At 41.1% G+C, this 19,136-nt stretch overlaps 1 protein-coding gene across 7 annotated transcripts in view; it reads left to right on the top strand.

The window, feature by feature from the left end:
* The window catches only part of atp11a (ATPase phospholipid transporting 11A), a 43,634-nt gene extending 25,677 nt beyond the window's left edge, over positions 1-17,957 (top strand). The window contains exons 12-33 of one of the 7 annotated variants that reach the window (XM_074626570.1): positions 52-249; positions 335-448; positions 577-636; positions 729-895; positions 1,037-1,108; positions 1,962-2,035; positions 2,145-2,248; positions 3,011-3,192; positions 3,587-3,838; positions 3,919-4,096; positions 4,487-4,589; positions 4,703-4,848; positions 5,000-5,059; positions 5,146-5,273; positions 5,814-5,949; positions 7,382-7,405; positions 9,681-9,746; positions 9,902-10,005; positions 10,198-10,363; positions 13,098-13,219; positions 13,937-14,004; positions 15,446-17,957. In XM_074626570.1, coding sequence (XP_074482671.1) covers positions 52-249; positions 335-448; positions 577-636; positions 729-895; positions 1,037-1,108; positions 1,962-2,035; positions 2,145-2,248; positions 3,011-3,192; positions 3,587-3,838; positions 3,919-4,096; positions 4,487-4,589; positions 4,703-4,848; positions 5,000-5,059; positions 5,146-5,273; positions 5,814-5,949; positions 7,382-7,405; positions 9,681-9,746; positions 9,902-10,005; positions 10,198-10,363; positions 13,098-13,219; positions 13,937-13,988 — 2,508 coding nt within the window. In that variant the 3' untranslated portion in view covers positions 13,989-14,004; positions 15,446-17,957. Of the gene's footprint in view, positions 1-51; positions 250-334; positions 449-576; positions 637-728; positions 896-1,036; positions 1,109-1,961; positions 2,036-2,144; positions 2,249-3,010; positions 3,193-3,586; positions 3,839-3,918; positions 4,097-4,486; positions 4,590-4,702; positions 4,849-4,999; positions 5,060-5,145; positions 5,274-5,813; positions 5,950-7,381; positions 7,406-9,680; positions 9,747-9,901; positions 10,006-10,197; positions 10,364-11,224; positions 11,322-13,097 lie in introns of all 7 variants that reach the window. The other 6 variants (XR_012592872.1, XM_074626569.1, XM_074626571.1 and 3 more) reach the window with 6 other exon arrangements.
* Positions 17,958-19,136: the final 1,179 nt, after the last annotated feature.

Genomic DNA, 19,136 nt, shown 5'->3' with positions numbered 1-19,136 from the left:
GTCATCCCTTCTTTACCTTCTCCTCCTCCTCCTCCTCCTCCTCTTTCTCAGGTGATCAGGGCATTCACAGACTTCTTGGCCTTCATGGTTCTTTTCAACTACATCATCCCCGTCTCCATGTACGTCACCGTGGAGATGCAGAAGTTCCTGGGCTCCTACTTCATCATGTGGGACGACGAGATGTTCGACGAGGAGCTGGGGGAGAGAGCCGTGGTCAACACGTCGGACCTGAACGAGGAGCTGGGACAGGTAGAGAAGAACACTTCCAACAGGTTAAACTAAAACGTTACTGTACTGTACAGAGAGGGTAACTCTTATCCTGCTCTCTTTCCAGGTGGAGTACGTGTTTACAGACAAGACGGGGACTCTGACAGAGAACAACATGGAGTTCATCGAGTGTTGTGTGGACGGACACGTTTACGTACCTCAAGCTATCTGTAACGGACAGGTAACAACCTGATGGATGGATGTTTGTGATTATTTATTTACGTACGACTGTTTCCACTAGCATACACTGATTTGTGTTGTGAAGTTAAATCATCATATATAAATGTACCTAATTTGTGTTGTTGCTAGGTGATGCCTGGTGCAACAGGTATGGACATGATTGACACATCGCCAGGTCCCGGGGCCAGGGTGAGCATAGCCCTCAGTTTAACTGTATTTGTGTGTGTGTTTTTGTGCGTTACACCGGTGTAACACTGTGTTGGCCGTCCACCACTCCACAGGACCACGAGGAACTGTTTTTCCGGGCGCTGTGTCTGTGCCACACGGTGCAGGTGAAGGAGGAGGAGACGGTGGACGGGATCAAGCACGGCATCCACCAGGGCAAGTCCACCTCCTTCTACATCTCCTCCTCTCCGGACGAGGTGGCGCTGGTGGAGGGCATGAAGAGGTGGAGCACACACACACACACACACACACACACATACACACATACACACACACACACATACACACACATTTAGTTTTTTGATTTAATTTACATTTTTTTTCCCCTCCATTTCTAATAATGGTGCTTTGCTCTGTGCTGCAGGCTCGGTTTCACCTACCTGAGACTCAAGGACAGTCACATGGAGATCTTGAACAGGAACGATGAGATCGAGAGGTGAGTGCGTCCCTTTAACCAACGTTGTTTATCTCTTTAAGCCTCTACAACTATTCTCCCATCAGCTTGTCACTTACTTTAAGTTACGTTATTTATGATATAGGACTGATATTAGAACAGTGATAAAAGTTGATCTGATCTGCATGTGCAACAAGTGGGAGTAGCCTAGTAACTGCTGAAGGCTGCAGGTCTCAGCAGTTACTAGGCTACTCCCACTTGTTGCAGTAGGGACATGAGTATATATTTAGAACAGTGATGAACAGAAATGATGAAAACTTGGTATCTCTGAACTTTCAGCGATTTCAGCTTTCAATCTGCTGATCATCCATGTTTGAGTTCATTGAGTAGGATATTTAAAGGTTTGTATTAACGTTTAATTACGAACGTCACCGCTTGAACGGCCAGTTGAGTGGAGCAGCGCGTCCCCTAGTGTCCTCGCCGGACCTGGTGGACATGTACCGCTGGATTTAACATTATAGACATGACCACTGACTATTTGTGTAACAATTTTGCCATAAATTCACAGACTGACGATCATCTCAGCCTGCTAGTGTTGCAGTGCTGCTCTCCTTAATGACAGCCGGGCTTTAAACTGTCACTGCGAGCATTTGGCTGCATACGAGAGTGAAAATTAGACTGGGGCAAAATACACCGAATACACGGGCTTGTGAAAAATGTGCCAAATTTAGAAGGCTACATCTGTTATTTCAATATGTCAAATACACACTTAATCAACGTAAAGTTAAATATAAGTATGGGAAACCCACTATTAAAGGACTCAGATTGGGATTAGGGACATTCCTAAATTTAATATAACTACAGGATAATTTCAATGTTGTGTGTTTTTTTTTAGGTTTGAGCTGCTGGATGTTTTGACATTCGACTCAGTCAGACGGAGGATGAGCGTCATTGTCAGGTCCAGCACTGGTAATACACCTCAAACTGTTAATATGCATGTACATGGTTATGGGTTTATGTGTATGGCTTCTCTCTTACACACTTCTTTTTGCCTCTCTCTGTGTGTGTGTGTGAGCAGGTGAGCTCTATCTGTTCTGTAAAGGCGCAGACTCCTCCATCTTCCCCCGGGTCGTATCAGGCAAGGTGGATCAGGTCAGAGCTCGGGTGGAGCACAACGCAGTGGTGAGAGCACACACACATCATTTGTTTCTATTGGAACATTATTCACATGATTCACCTTGCGAGAGTTTGTGTGACTTCAGTAGTTTCCACAGTTATAGTACATGACCACAGTGGTTTCCACGGTTACCACGGGAAGTCGATCAGTGGAGCATGGCCCACTTCCATCAAACAGCTGTTCTGTATTTATCCATTGAAGGTCCAGTGTGGCCTCGTTCTTATCAGCTGTAACACATTGCAGTTGATTCACATGGGACACCAAACAAAAAGCCATACAAGATGTGTTTTATTGTTATATGTTGTTCTCTTTATACACCCAACTAAAGTACAAGTAGGCATGTTTGGGGGGAAGTGCACATAATAAAGCCGTTAACTGCAAAACAATCATTACATAATAACTCCCAAAATGCAGAACTATATATCATATGCTGTGTAACAGAGTCAAAGTTTTAAAGATGAACCAAATAGTGAGTTGAACCTGTAGTGGAAACCAGGTCAGTGAGACCTCGCTTGACATTGTTGCAGCTGTAGATGAATCACAGCTTTCAGTGCAAACAGTGAGATCTATGTGGGCGTCGTACTGATGAGGTTCAAATAGAAAGAGCAGTCGATGCCCACACACATCTCACACTCGCATCCAGAGCCCAAACTCAAGCACATATCTGTGTTTTGCTTGTTTCAGATGGAACATGTGAGAAGAAGCTCATTGGATAAAGTTCATTTCCCTATTGATATACCAGTCTAACCCAGTTTCCCCCTTTCCAGGAGGGTCTGCGGACACTCTGTGTTGCCTACCGGCCTCTGAGTCCCGAGCAGTACCAGGAGGTTTGCCACCTGCTGAACGGGGCCAGGTTGGCCCTACAGGACCGAGACAAAAAGCTGGCCGAGGCCTACGACATCATCGAGAAAGACCTGATACTGCTGGGAGCCACTGCTGTGGAGGACAGGTGGAGCATCTCTAATAAAAATCCAGTCCTTTTGGTCTATTATAACCACCACGCTTGCACTTTTTAGATCTAAATGTCTGCACTTCAAAACTCTTTATTCTGTGCGTGCTGCCGCCATGACAAGTGCTGCCCCACTTCTGAGTGAGCGTATCTGAGTGAGGACAAGAGGCAGTTCAACGCTCCGATCGCACACTCGCTACTAAAGCAATTACAGTGCAGGCTTAAGAGGGATTGTTAACCCAGAGGGCACTGCGTGTCAGCTCATCCTGTGCAGAAAGAGGCAGAATGAAAATGATCCAAGTATTGTACTGTATGGCTCTGTTGTTGCTGTCGTTTTTCTCTTTCCCGTAATGAATACTTGTTTCTTTGTCTCTGTTTTCCTACTTTCCTTCAGGCTCCAGGAAAAAGCGGCAGACACCATCGAGTCTCTCCACAAGGCAGGCATGAAGGTGTGGGTGCTGACCGGTGATAAGATGGAGACGGCGGCTGCGACTTGCTACGCCAGCAAGCTGTTTCGCCGCAACACCCAGATCCTGGAGCTGACCACCAAGCGCACCGAGGAGCAGAGCCTTCACGACGTCCTGTTTGACCTGAGCAGGACCGTCCTGAGGCAGCACGGAGGCATGACCAGGGACACCTTCTCCGGGTGTGTATCTCTATTTAACAACAGAAGGACGTGTATTGTTTTAGCTGAATGTTTGTTTGACATGTCTTCCGTTTGTCCAGTTTATCAGGTGACTGTACGGACTACGGTCTGATCATCGACGGGGCCACCCTCTCCGCGGTGATGAGGCCCACCCAGGAGGACTCCAACTCAGGGAACTACAAAGAGATCTTCCTCGAAATCTGCCGCAACTGCAGCGCCGTGCTCTGCTGTCGAATGGCACCGCTCCAGAAAGCACAGGTACAAAGACGGCACCCGTATTCTTTTTAGACGCACAGGAGTCCGAAATATATATGGAGGACGGAACCTGCACAAAATCATAAATAAATAGAGAAAAATGCCATTATAAAAAATAATATTAAGAATAAATGTAGGCATTCATTAATTGATAAAATGAGATCTATTTAATTTTCCCTTTTATAGATTTATTTTTTATTAACATTGAAATGTATTTATTAATTTTTTGCATTTACTTTTTATTTATTTTATTTATTTATATTATTATTATTACATTTATTTATTCATAATTGAATTATATCTATTTATTTATGCATGATTTCTCCCCCCATTTATTTCCCCAAACTTATTTATTTCTGTATTTTTTTAACATCACTTTTCTCGTATTTCTAGATTGTGAAGCTGATCAAAGCCTCCGAGGAGCACCCGATCACGTTGGCCGTCGGAGACGGAGCCAACGATGTCAGCATGATCCTAGAGGCCCACGTTGGCATCGGTTAGTACTCTACGAAACTACCATGCTACATCCCCGTAAAAGTTAACATGCACATTAACCTCACTCACTGCCAGAATACATGTGTTGAATGTATCCTGTATCTGCCGCTCCAGGCATCATGGGTAAGGAGGGTCGCCAGGCAGTGAGGAACAGCGACTACGCCATCCCAAAGTTCAAACACCTCAAGAAGATACTGCTCGTCCACGGACACTATTACTACATACGCATCTCTGAACTAGTGCAATACTTCTTCTACAAGGTAGTCTGCTCATTTCATGACTAGCAGTTTATATACAGTATATGGTTTTTATGGTGAGGCTGTAGCTTAGTTACTGATATTAAGTTTCCACTTCTACAACCCCTGACCTGCTGCCTGCTTTTCTTCTCATTTGTTTTCTTTCCTCTCCCAGAATGTCTGTTTCATCTTCCCCCAATTCCTCTACCAGTTCTTCTGTGGCTTCTCACAACAAGTAGGTACACACACACAAATACACAAAATAGATAATCATAAGGATTAAAATAATGCTCAACTGCTCTCCGCTGCCCGTCTCCCCAGCCGCTGTATGATACAGCCTACTTGACTCTGTACAACATCAGCTTCACCTCGCTGCCCATCCTGCTCTACAGTCTCATAGAGCAGCACATTAACATGGACATCCTGAAGAAGGACCCGTCTCTCTATAGGTCAGTGTCCATATCTAGTAATGTATTATATGTGATATCTGCTGCTCTTTTCTTATTCTGCAAACTTCCTGTAGACGTCCCCCCAACAATCTTTACTTCAGCCTCATAAGCAAAAGAAACACATGAATGCATTTCAGACGTTCTCAGTCATAATACCCTCCATTGGATTGTTTATATACAAAGTAATAGCAGAAGTATTTTCAAAAGCAAAAGTGTACACTAACTCAATTTGACTAATAGACTGCAGGCATAAACATTTTCTATTGATTTTATATCCATGCAAAGGAGGCTCAGTGCATTCACATCAGGCCTCCGATTGCAGAAAGCTCCACTTTAACTTGGTTTGATTGGGTTCAGTTTAGTCAGAGCTCAAATATTTCCAAATAGAAAACTCGAGGTTTCACATGACTAGAATCAAATTGGAAATATCTCATTCCAGTCATTTCTGGTTAATGTCCTCTCAAACGCAGCTAATGCAGTATTGATCAACATGAGATGTGGTCAACATGAGTCATTCATACTGTTTGTTTGTCCTCACAGAGATATTGCTAAGAACTCTTTGCTGCAGTGGCGCATCTTCATATATTGGACCATCCTGGGCGTGTACGACGCCATCGTGATGTTCTTCGGTGCTTACTTCCTGTTTGACAACACCACCTTCACCAGCAACGGACAGGTAACGTCCACGTGGCACAGACAGCTGCTTTAATTCAGCCTTGGACAAGATGCATGGTAACATCCACAGTTGATTAATGACATCGTTTTTTCACATTTTCTACATAGCACACCTATAATTTGCTGCTTCTCATTTCAGTCTTTTTGTATTGAGCATGGAACCTAATTAGATAATAATAATAATAATAATAATAGATAAATAAATAAATGACTCGATATATAAATATATATATGCCATTAAATGTACCAAAAATAATATTAAACATAAATGTAGGCATTCATTAATTGATAAAATGTGACATAAATTGGTATTTCTGTTTTAATTTGCTTTGTTATTTATTTACCTTTATATTAATTACCCTATCTATCTACTGTACTATTTTTAATTTGCATAATGAGGCAGAAATGCATAAAGAAATGTTAAAAAAGAGAATACAGAAATAAACAATGTTGAGGATATAAGCAAAGGGAAAATCATGCAGAAATAAATACATATATAAATGAATACATACAATTTAATAATGAATAAATCAATTTGAAATAAATACAAAATTAAATAAATAAATTTGAAAGTTAATTTTAAAAAATAAATAGGGAAAATAAAATGGAAGCGTAGATAGATAGGCAAATTAATTCAAAGATAAATAAATAAAGAAGCAAATTAAAGCAGAAATATAAATTCATGTCACGTTTTATAAATTAATTATTGCCTACATTTATTTTTAATATTATTTTTGGTACGTTTGATGTCATATTTATGTATTTATTTATTTATTTATGGAGTCATTTAATTATTTATTTGATTTTGACAGGTTCCGTCCTCCATATTTTTAGGATGTTTTAAGTTATGAATGCACATAAACCAAGGATACTTTTTCTATGTGATTTGTTTATTCTCACCTTTTTTATCACCGAGGTTCAATGTGTTTTATCTGCAGCCTTTATTTTGAAAGAGTTGCTTTGATAGTGGATTTCGTAATAAGAAGCATCTGTGGGATTAATTTTTGGCTTTTGATTTGAATTGTAACTCAAAACTGAAAGTGGTCTTCCTTGCAGGTTAGTAAATGAAAATTAACAGTGAGAAAAAATAACTTCAGTTAAAGATCAGTAAAACTTGTTCGTATGTACTCTAAAAGCTGATAGACGTTCTCCCATTCACATCCAAGACGCGACAGCATGGCGGGTTTCCATCTTCCTCTGTGTTTCTCTATTTGTTTCCTTTCATTTTCCGGCAGCGTTACTCTCCCAGTAACCTGCTCTGAGTTGCTTGATTTCACTTTTTTTATGCATTGACTTTTTATTCTTCTCCAGCCACAAAACTGTTGTTTATTTTTCTTATGATTTTGTTCTTCTTCTGGCCTTCTCCTCTTCTTCTTCCTCTCCTCTTACCTTTGTGTTGCTGTTTCTTTTTTGCTTCTCTTTCCTCCTCCCAGCTAATGACAACCAACACACAGATGGTAAGCCTGTCCCTGTCTCTCTGGCATCTCTCCCTCTAGTTTCCTGTTCGGTCCCGTCACACAACCTGATACCACACCACCCATCATCCATCCACCGCTCACCTCATACCCAGCCCTTAGTGCTCGCTGTAGAAAACATCAACTGTAGGCTTCTGTGTAGTGACCCACGCTCATGTGTCCGGGTGTTAATGTGTGCTTTGTGTGTGTGTGTGTGTGTTACAGCTTCAGTTGAAAGCAGGGGATAAATGAATTTAAATAATGGCACTCCTACTCCCATTACAGGACATTTGAGACATTTAGCCATCTTTCTAATCTAATTCTCCATCAGTTGATGGAGCTCCTTTTAGATCCGAAGAGTATTGTCACATGTGCGGTTGCAGTCTGAGCCATCAGGACTATTTATAGGCTTGTTTGTAAAGAATTAACAGAGGTGGAGCGCCATCAGGACCGAACGGAAGCGAATAAGTTGGTAGTGATGCTCTGAATCTTACAGAAAATGAAAAGGGAATTGAACGACTTCATAGCAAAACACCAGAACGATGAAATAATTGCTGTAAAACAGTGGTCCCCAACCCATCACACGTGGTGCGCCAGGATTTGTCTGCTCTGAGGTTGCGCATGTATAACTAAAATCACAATAACACACTTGGATAATTTGTACAAAAGTCTGGATATAAAACTGTTTAAAAAGATATATTACTTTACTACTTAGTAGCAGTCTTAGCAACAGAATATTCAGTTTCAATCCATATTTGTTGGCGTTTAGCCTTTCAAAAACAACATTTTCACTGCAGTCAAAAAAGGATTTGCTACACAAATGGAGGCCCGGACCTGTATTATTGGGGCGATCTAGCAGCAATATAATTACACCATAAATTACATTTATTTAACCATACTAACAAAAAACGCTCTAACGCTGTTATAGTATATTAATTAAGTCGTTTATAGTAGTTTTACATTATGTATCTGCATTCACTTGGCGAATCCGTCAAGACGTCATCACTTTATTTATAAAACTGACGAGTTCTATTCATTATCTCATGCAGGTTAAAGACCCAAAACACTGATACGTGTCCAATGAATGTAGATGTACAATGTAGATTATATGTTAGAGACAATGGGTACAACAAGTGTCAATATTCGTTCACAGATATACAACAAATAATTGTATTTTACTTTAGCAGCCCAAAATTAGCCCAGATTCAATGAAAAAGAGAGTCCAGGTGCTGCGTTGTTATTATATCTCTGTAATTCTACTTTAATAATAGCAAACCAGACATTTTAGTTCTTAGTTTGATATCTTGTAATGTGACCACAGTCCGAGGTTGAAAAGTATGTCTGTTATAACTCATTACTGTCATCCTTTCATTTGTCACCATCGCGTCAACATTACATATTTAGGTGGCATTGGAAAGGCTTAATTCTATCTTTTCATGCTTGTCTTTATGTCCTTTTTTTAACTTCATTTATTCATATATAACATCTCTAATTCTTTCCCATGGATGAAGCACATTTAAGGAAACAACAGCAAAAATGAAAACGCCATTTATTATAATGCTTCTTTAGTTAAGCCAGGGTCAAAGTAGTGTTATAACGTTTAGGACTAGCCTCTGATCCGATGGCCGTCGTGATCTTATTATGGGAAAATACCTCAGTATAATTACTGTAAAGAGGACTGCGAGCAATAAGATCTGTCTTATGTCAGTAGTATGGTGAGCTATGTTATTAATAATTAAGACCACATTTCCCATAAACCCTCCTAGAGAGCAGAGAACCTTTTAAATCATTTTCTCTTCAGCTTAAATTGATTTTTATATGGCTCTTCCACTGTCTGCCATTCCCAGAAATTAAATCGTTTTTTACTACATGTTGCAATAATGTCGTTCACTTTTGTGCTGTAAAGCAACACAAAAAGTTTCCGTCCAAATCTACCGTAATGAACAGTCGTCAGTCTTTATGTTTCAAATGTACTTCTAAATGGTGCATGTTGTCAGGTCATATCAGGTTGACATGCACATCACTTCTTCTGGTGATATTTAAGTCGCCTCATCTCACCTCTTACCCACCCATTAGGCATCTGACAGTCTATTCTTCACCTGAATGCTGCAGTCTGAGCACCCTGCCATCTGTCTGATTGATTGATTCCTTACTGAATACATCTCTGTGTACCATATTAACGCCACGCCTGGTGCAGTTAGTGCATTTTGCTTGTGAAATGATTAGCAGTCAAATTAGAAATCTTTTCACTAACAGCATCTTCTGTTTGCCTCTGTAGATGTTTGGAAACTGGACATTTGGGACGCTGGTCTTCACTGTGCTCGTCTTCACTGTTACATTCAAGGTAACCACACACACACATTCAGTCTGCACAGTGTCTGCACTCACGGGAGCAGCCGAGCGAGGCCGGATTAAGCCTCTCTGGCATCATTAAAGTGAGCTATGACGTTTGACGGGTCGAAGGTTCCCCCTCTCATCTCTCACCTCTCTCTCTTGTAGTTGGCTCTAGATACTCATTACTGGACCTGGATCAACCATTTTGTCATCTGGGGCTCACTGATTTTCTTTGTGGTCTTCTCTCTGCTGTGGGGAGGAATCATCTGGTAAGCTTTGGAATTTTTTTTCAGTTGAACCGGAATCCTAAAAATCTAATGGAAGAAATGTTTCTTTAATTTTGCTGCCTCCTCTCCTCTCCTCTCCTCTCCTCTCCTCTCCTCTCCTCTCCTCTCCTCTCCTCTCCTCTCCTCTCCTCTCCTCTCCTCTCCTCTCCTCTCCTCTCCTCTCCTCTCCCCCAGGCCCTTCCTCAACTACCAGAGGATGTACTATGTGTTCATGCAGATGTTGTCCAGCGGTCCGGCCTGGCTCAGCATCATCCTTTTAATAGCAGCGAGTCTGCTGCCAGATGTGCTGAAGAAGGTCATCTGGAGGGCGCTGTGGCCCACCACCACTGAACGCATACAGGTGGGTGACTACACATACATACTGATTAGTATATTTACCGCCAACCAACTGAGAAAGAACTGAGAATTGCATCCACTATTATATAAAAGTTCTCTGTGTAAACCTAAATACATAGTTGTCTAAGTTATTTTTGGAGTAATTACTAATCAAACCTTCAAGCTCAGGTAGATCAGCGCCCTCTGTTGTTGTGTTTCATAATTCAACTTACCTCCAAACTACTTTTACTTAATATTTTTGAGTAATATTTGCTCTAAATCATTTTCAATATCTGTTATAAGCTTTCTAGATAAACATATAATACTGTTTATGAACTGTGGGTCAGCAGATGTATGCAGGCTTTGGCTACGTCCCGACTCTGTTGGATGTAAGTCAGTAAGCCGCTCCGTCTGTGTGCGGTGCTGCTTTATTTCTAAACCACAAAAGAGACTCAAAACACTCCAAGTATCTTTGAATTTTAGAAGTCTCCGCTAGTACTCTGTATTTCTATTGTGACATCAACCTTTCTGGGTTGTAGTAGATGTTAAATGTGCTTGTTGTCAAACTGTTTGCAGTGACCTTTGACCTGAACAACCTTCTATATTTCTTCCTACATGTCCTAACCTGTTCTTTCCCTTTAACCTTCCTTTTAACCGTGGTTGTGTGGAGCTCCATTAACAACCAGCGTCCTGAAACCTGTCGACACATGTCTGATCCTCTGAGACGGATGCTTCATCATAAATGTGAACATCTGCATAATTTGATCATGTGGCTTTTTGAAAAGATCCTCAAAGCTTTAACTCTTCCCTCTCCCTGTCCACTTCCTCCCTCTGACCTCCTGCTTCCTCCTCTCCTCCTCCTCCTCCCTCTGGTTCTCCTCTGTAGCAGGCTAAGCGTCAGTGCCTTGCCTCTGAGCCCTCCACCATCTTTATGCTGTCTCAGACTTCCAGCAGAATGAGTTTCTAACCCAGCCCTCCTAGAGGTGACCCTCTGCCTTTCCTCCTGTCTCTAACTTGTGTCGTATCCCCCTTTTCTCTCTTATTTTCCTTTTTTTTTGGTATCCTGTTACTTTCTCCCTGCCACTGTTTTGCATGACGTCTGATTGCATGTCAGTGCATCAACATCTGGATTCACCCTGTAGTGTAAATGTGAAGTGTGATGTGTGGCCTTTTTCACTCGTGTTTTAACGTGTCTGTGGTAGACGCTTAATGTGTTTGTCTTTGAATGTATGTGTCCACAGCGTGTGAGAGATAATAGAGGGTCTGAGCGAGTCCTGACCTACCAGAGCTCTGACTCCTTACTAGATGGAATAGCTGTCACAGAAGCCTAGAGGTGCTTCAGCACGGTAAAGCACACAGTGTGTGTGTGTGTGTGTAATGGTTGGACTGGGTAACGGTGGGTGATGTTAACAACCTGCCTGCAGTGATGGGGTTTACTTTGCCGTGGTGTGTGTGGTAAGTTGTACCTGACTAACACGTGGGTTTGAGTGTGTGAGTGTCTTTGTGAGGGTTTTGAAAAGTGCCGAAAATCCTCCAGGTACGGTATTTGGGTATTTGGGTATTTGGGTGATTCTTCACGTGGAGCTCTGGCGCCCTCTAGCGACGTATTTCAGCCTCGCTGCAGAGCCAGAGTGGGACTGAACCTTCATGCATGTTTATTAGTCTGTTATGTATCCCATTTGCATGGTTTGCTTCTTTTTATGGTGTTGTATGGCGTTACAGTGTTTATTTAGATATTCATGTATATGTACTTCATTTGCTTGGGTTGCATCGGGATATTCTCATCTCAGCTGGCCAATTAGATTAAAGGCAATACAATACTCTTTGCATTGCCTTTGCATTACTACTAATTAAATTACGTAAATAATTGAATTGTGTCCAGGCTCAGGTTACTGACAGAGGAAAGCATCTTGTTTTTTTGCAGTAGCTCATTTGGCATTTGTCCCTTTAGATGAAGCTCATGCTTTAATCTCTAATCCCAAATATGTGCTGTAGCGTAACAAAAGTCAGCCCTGTTACCCATGAAAGAAACTGGGTACTGATGATGATTATTTTGTAGCTTCGTAACTTTGATTTTTATCAACCTGGACCCTATTTTCCCATGTGTTTGTGTCTAAATGACTAACAGGGACAACTATTTCTGAAGTTGGTCCAGTATTGAGGGAGAGTGCTGTAAACGGCAGCTGCTCACAGGCTGCACTATGGTGCTATTGGGGCAAGCTGGCACCGTCATTTACGTCCACTAAAAGTGCTTGTTTTTGCCATAACAGGCTCTGATTGTTATTAGAAGTGTCTGACATTATGGAAAGAGTCTCGCTCAAGGAGTATATTTGTTGTGTGAGGTGACGTGTTGCTGGAAGATTATTTGAAAAACAAGCACTTTAAGTGAACGTAACATTACATCGATGCTGCTCACTTGCCCTCGCAGCTCGTTTAGTTAGTCACTTAGATGCAAAAACATGGGATAATAGGGTCCATGTTGAAAAATACCGAAGTTACCCTTTAATTTGGGGAAGGCTCTTGGAAGTTGGAAACATAATATATTGCTTAAGATATCATTCTATACTGTAGCACTAAGATTTCTATTCATTGGAACTGAGGCCGAGCCCAAACAATGAAAAACTAGAAGACTTGTACACACCCGTATGTATCCATAGTTTGATTTCTGGCCAGCTGAGATAACAATGTCTCCTCCATGTATCTCCTCCGCCCTCTACAGTACACTAAACATGTTGTCTTCTCTGTTTCCACTCACACAGAACGCTGACAAACTCTACAAGGGCCAGCTGTCCGAGTTCACCCCCCTGGCGTCTCTCCACGCCCCGTCCAAGGCTGTCCGCCACCGGCGAGGCTCGGGCAACCAAAGGAACGCCCCTCGAAGGTCTGAACCCTTTAGCAAGAAAACCATGTTCACGCGCTGGCAAAGAACGCCAGACTACCGCACCTTCACCCCCCTCCTCCGATTCGCCGACGGCTACCGCCACTCGAAGCAGGGATACGCCTACAGCGAGGCGGGGCCAGAGACCTCAGTCTAATTTATTTCTAGTCTTACATTCTGATATCAGATTCATTAGAAGCTGAGCTGTACGATGGAGTAATTTAATAAGTCGGTCCAGGAGCTGACCAGAAAGTACCCGAAGGTAACTCATTTATTTACGTCACTGGAGTCAAATAACTGACTACTAATAGCAGATAATCCATCTATAAGGGATCACAATGAAAGTGACCTTCACAACAAGTCAGCAGCCAAGTGTGGCACAAAGCACTATGGGACGGCTCTGGAAAGGACTCCATCCACAGGGCCTCGCTCGCCGCCACGGCGTGCAAAGGGCTCAGCGTACCGATGTCACAACAAACTCTTAAATCTCTGAAAAGATGTGCACTGGCCCTTTACGTCTGCCTGCCTTTGATAGCTGGCAGCCGAAGTGTACTTTATAGGACTTTTTAAATGACGTGTCGTGATCGTGCTGCTGCTGCTGCTGATGATGAAGACAGTAACAGTGCTTTAGCCAGCTGGAGCTTTCTCTGACCAAACATTTTCTTTTCTTCATTCCTACCATCTCTCTCTCTCTGTCTGTCTGTTCTGCCTCTTTTTTAGGACTAACTGGTGTTGCCTGTGTGCAAACCTCTTATCCCGAAATACTCCCTAGGACTCTCTACAGCACTGTAAGGACGGGCGTAGTAGAGCAGTAGAGTGTTGGAGACGTAGATCTGAGGCGGTCTTTTTTTCTGTTTTAATATTACGTCTTAAAGAAAGAAAGACCGACTTTAGCTGCTCATCCAACACTTGAGCTTTCTCATGTAGGTAGCCTAGAGAGTAACTGGTGGAACAGATGTGTGTGTGTCTGTGTGCTGCTAGCAGCTGTGTTAGTGTGTGTTGCATTCATCTCTGCAGGTTCTGTCTTATTGTCTTTAAAGCACTTTAACTGTAGACCTTCTTCTTCTTATATGTATCTATAATGCTAAAAAACAAAGTTTTTATGGCTTAGAAATAGTAGAAATGGCTCTATGACAGCTTCCTCAATGCCTTAATGTCACCTTGTAAATACCACATTATTATTATTCTCAGAGACCTTTTACCAAAGAAACTGAAAGACAATATGACAACTAGATAAAGTGTGTGATCAACAGGTTATATGTAAACACTTCAAATGAAAGTAGCCAGCTGAACAAATATGAAATTAAGTGGAAATCTTTAAGGAAATTAAAAAAATATGATGGCAGAAAAAATGCAGCTCTCTAAATGTGATGTTTAAAACCTCATGCATGTCAGAGCTTTGATTTTTAATTGCATACTACTGTATTTTACCTTACTCGCGTTCACTTTCCTCAAAGCACCTTAAAAATGAACAGAGAAACGTGTCCTTATTGAGATAATCGTAACACAACAAAAGGATTATATCAAGTGCCCCAAACTACTTGATGCCTTAAATACATGCACAGTATTTATGAGATTTGATCATTTGACATCAGAAGTGTGGACTACAGTCACAAATTTGATGACTTTAGACTCAACATGGACTCGACCCTTTTGACTTGAAAATACTTGATACACCAGATCCATATTATTTGAACCAATCCGACGACATCCAATCAAGTTGCAGCAGAGAACCATGAAGAACTAACGTTACGTTACTGAGCACCAGTTGGAAAGAAAATGATACCAAAGATAATTTCTGTCACGTACAAAAACTACAGGTCTGAAAATGAAAGGCAGTCTGCAAAACATGCGGATCGTAAATTACAGATGGAGACGTAAATGGCGTTACATTTGGTGAAGAGCGCATTATGACTTGTTTAGGACTCCAAACTCAAAGTTCAGGTCTTGGGACTTGTCAGTCTTGAGTTGGGACTTGAGTGCAAAGACCTGAGTCTTACTTGTGACTTGCAAAACAATGTAAATTCCCCAGATGTCAAACTATTTCTAGAGATATAAACTCCTATGATAGAAACGTTATGCACCCAAAAGAAATTTGGGTATCAGACATTCATTCATTCATTTGTTATTTTATTCTAATGGGATTCTCTACCCCTTCACAGTGCAGTCTTTGAGATCTGTCTCACACTTTCCTGCTTCATCATTTATCCTGTTTGTCTTTCTCTCTAGCTGTCTGTCTCTCTCTCTTCTTGTCTTCCTCTCATTCTGTGGTGACGTGATGCCGATGTGGACGTTTTGCTACCTCTGTGAGAGCCGCCTCCACCCGTCTGATCATCCCCTCTTCTGCATCTTCTCGGCCATCCATCTGTCCATCTGTCCACTGAGTAGAAACAATGTTTTTTTTCTACTCTACTTTTAATAGTACTTCTCTGAAACCAAAGCCTTGTTGCTGCTAGATTTACTTTTAGCTGCTTTACAGTAGGTGCCTTGTGGTTAGCTTCTCTGTCTCTGTCTTCGCTTGCTTTACGGTAAACTAATAATAGGCATTTGGATCGTACAGATGATGGATGTGTGGATGCATGACTGAGGAGTGACTGAGAGAATGGGTACGTGAGTGAAATGTTTATGTAAAAATCAGTTTTACACAGGTTATACTGTCCAAGGAGACTTAATCGGAACAAACGCAGCACTGAAATATTACAAGTGATACGCGATCGATGTCCAACTGAATTACTTCTTGCACCAAAACATTCAGTGAGTTACGTTGAATATCTGTTTTTTAATCCACATGTTTTATATATGTCCAAGAGGACAGAATCTGTGTCTGAAATGTTATTTTTATTCTTTTCTATTATATGTAATGTGTAAAATTGAGTGGTCGGAGCACACTGGAAAGATATCAGTCGGATGTTGTCATATTTGAATGAGATAGAAAACTTGAAGAGCTCTGTTTGATTGATCAATGCTACAAACTGGGATTTTTTTTATATATATATATATATTCTGTTGTTTCCATTTTATTTAACATCTGACTTCTAGGAATTCTGTTTTTTTTTTATTTCAATATTTATATCAGATTACAGTAAAGCAAAGGGGTTCTCACATTGTCCTATTCTGTGGTAAAATCCAGCTTCATTTGCATATTAAAGGGTCACTTCAACCAAATGACAACGCATAAAAAAACAACTTTAGTTGCATCCGACCGTGCAGATTGGAACTACATTCTACTAAAGAAGTCAAATCCCAACAGTCTTTGTCAGACCCCTCTGCGTCACTTTTCGGTCGCAGTAAACACTTAATGTTGCGACGTAAACAAAAACACTTGTTTAGGATTAGGCAATAAAAACACTATAGTTTGGTTTAAGAAAAAACAACATGGTTGGGCTTAAAACTAAGTTTGCACACTGAAGATGACGTGATGCAACGGGACATGAACAGCGGTCTCCTGGATGAAATCCTCGTGTTTGTTGGACCCACCCGCCCGATGTGTCTTTTCACTCTTAAAGCTACGTCATCGCACACCCAGCACACTTTCCCTGAGCGTTTAATGTTGACGCAGAGCGGTTTACATTGTAGTTAATGGAAAGCACGGTGCGGCTCTAACCGAGCGTCGGTATCTAGCGCCAAGGGCCGTGACATAGCGTCGGTATTTGACGGCCAAGGAAGTCCCAATGTGGATTACTGATATCTCACAACCAAATAAAACCAAAACTATCTGCATGGATACCTCAGGTTGAAATATTGCCTTGCATGTAAATGACCCACTGCAACAAAAGTGGCCTCAGAGCACCAGCCATGTGGTAGTGAATAAGTATTACAGTCGTCCTAGTTTTGCATTCAAAAGTCCCTCCGTCACAATTGAAAAATCCGTTATTGGAAATGAAAGTTTCTCTCTTTCTATCCACAAACGAAATCCTTTATTGTGGGAGAATCACTTCTAATAACTCATTTGGACCACGAACACATAAGCCTTTATTCTTTATGATTGAAGTCTGACTGAATTTTGGCATTTAAAAGCATCTGAGGTTCAGATAATTATTGCCATAACCAATCTTCTCTGTGTGAGGTCATCTGTCGAAGAGATAGTCAGGTACTTCCTGTTTCTTTGTCTGTTGTAGAATAGTTAGCTACTGTAGTGTTTTTTTGTATATATGTTAGAGATCATGTTACCTTTTTTTTACGCTCTGGAGACAGTATTTGATGTGTGTCTTATTTATGTAGAAAAGTATTCGAACAACCAAACTGACAAAACAACACTGGACATGTATGTATGTATGTGTGCAGCTTTAATGCTTAAAACAAGAGATTAGATACACCCCTGCACTGAACCGTCTGGTCTGATTGACACTCTGCTGTAGAAACTTTCAAAGCCATTTAACGGCGGATTTACTGTACCGATCGCTCTCGTCCTACTACTGTCCCGATCTTTCAAGACAACCTAAACTGACAGCCTTCGAAAACAGAATGTCATCTTTCTCTTTTATTATTGTATAGTGTTACATTTCTCATTAACCAACAGTATCTATAAATCGCTGTACACTCAGATGCAGTATATATATATACAATATATAAATGTAGTTATGTTAATTGATGTACAGTTTTGGGGTCTTTTTATATACAGTTTTTAACAGAGTCATATCGAGATTTACTTGTGGATTTTTGCCAACCTTTCTGTAGCAATCGATGGCAAAACTACTGTACATTTGCTTGAAAATAAAAGCCAGAAATGGAAATATAAAAACCTGAAATAATGTGATTTTTTTTATTTCAGGTTATTTTGCAGCTGCACTTCATGTATCAGCCACAAGGAGGCAGTAGAGTATTTCTGATGTGGCCTTTAAAGATCTGACAAATCAAACGCACCTGAAGAGTTTATCTGAAGCTGATGAGATACAATCAAAAGGATATTTCAGAGTTTAAAGCATCAACCTGTGCTTGCATATGTGGCTCAAGCTAAACTACCAGTTGTGTTGTTAATGACACTTAGGGAAATTGTAGAAAAAAATAACAATTTTTTAGATTTAATGTCTTCCCCGAAGTTGCTCCAGGGCTGCCGTCTGCACCATCCGAGGACGTCAACATGATTAGGATGGAGGTTTTGGATCGATTGGATCCTCTTCATCCTTTTCACTTCTCGTCTGCGCTGATCTCTGCGTCCTCATCCTCCACAGCTGGCAGCCGATGAGACCTGCTAGTGTGTCTGACAAGGATGGAGAAATATCTAGGGCAAGGCTGTCAAAGAGGTGAAATCTGGGGAAGAAGAAGAAGAAGAAGAAGAAAAGTAGATGGTGAAAAGTGGCGGTGCGTTTACATTGTGGCTGCACGGACCTCTTTTACCGTCCTCAAGATGGTTTTTTTTCAAACAGCTAAATTGCAATGACTCATTCAATCACTTTAAAACCGAGCAGAACGACCAAAGTCTTCATGTTTTACCACTTATTTCATCAAACGCCACTAAAAACTTCAACTATAAATATGCATTGTGTGCTACCTTTAATTTCATGTTTATGGTGTATTACTTAGTATAGATTCTAAAATATATAGAGAGGTGGGAGGTGTAATTCAAGGTGTAACCAAGTCCTTTACAACCTCGTCACCACCAATTTAGACTTCCTTCATCTTCAACTGCTTGAGGTTAGATTGCTTAAGCACATAACACACTTTCTTTAAGGTAGGTGTGTTTGTTAGGGGCTGTAACAAAGTATGTTAGATTAAGATGAATTCATGTGAAAATACTCATCGAGAAGACGTAATGAAACGGTGGAGACCGAAATGGGACTGGCAGAGAAATCAAAGGCGCCGAGTAGATATGGGTTCATTTTCCGTCATGTTTAAGAGTTATCTGTTTGAAGCTGCAATAAAGCAACAGGTGTTAAAAATATGAGAATTCAATGGTAATCCTGTAAAGTGTAAAGTGCCA

The sequence above is a fragment of the Sebastes fasciatus genome, chromosome 24 (genome assembly GCF_043250625.1).
Source record: "Sebastes fasciatus isolate fSebFas1 chromosome 24, fSebFas1.pri, whole genome shotgun sequence".
Classification (NCBI taxonomy): domain Eukaryota; kingdom Metazoa; phylum Chordata; class Actinopteri; order Perciformes; family Sebastidae; genus Sebastes; species Sebastes fasciatus.
This window is presented reverse-complemented; position numbering and strand designations above follow the sequence as displayed.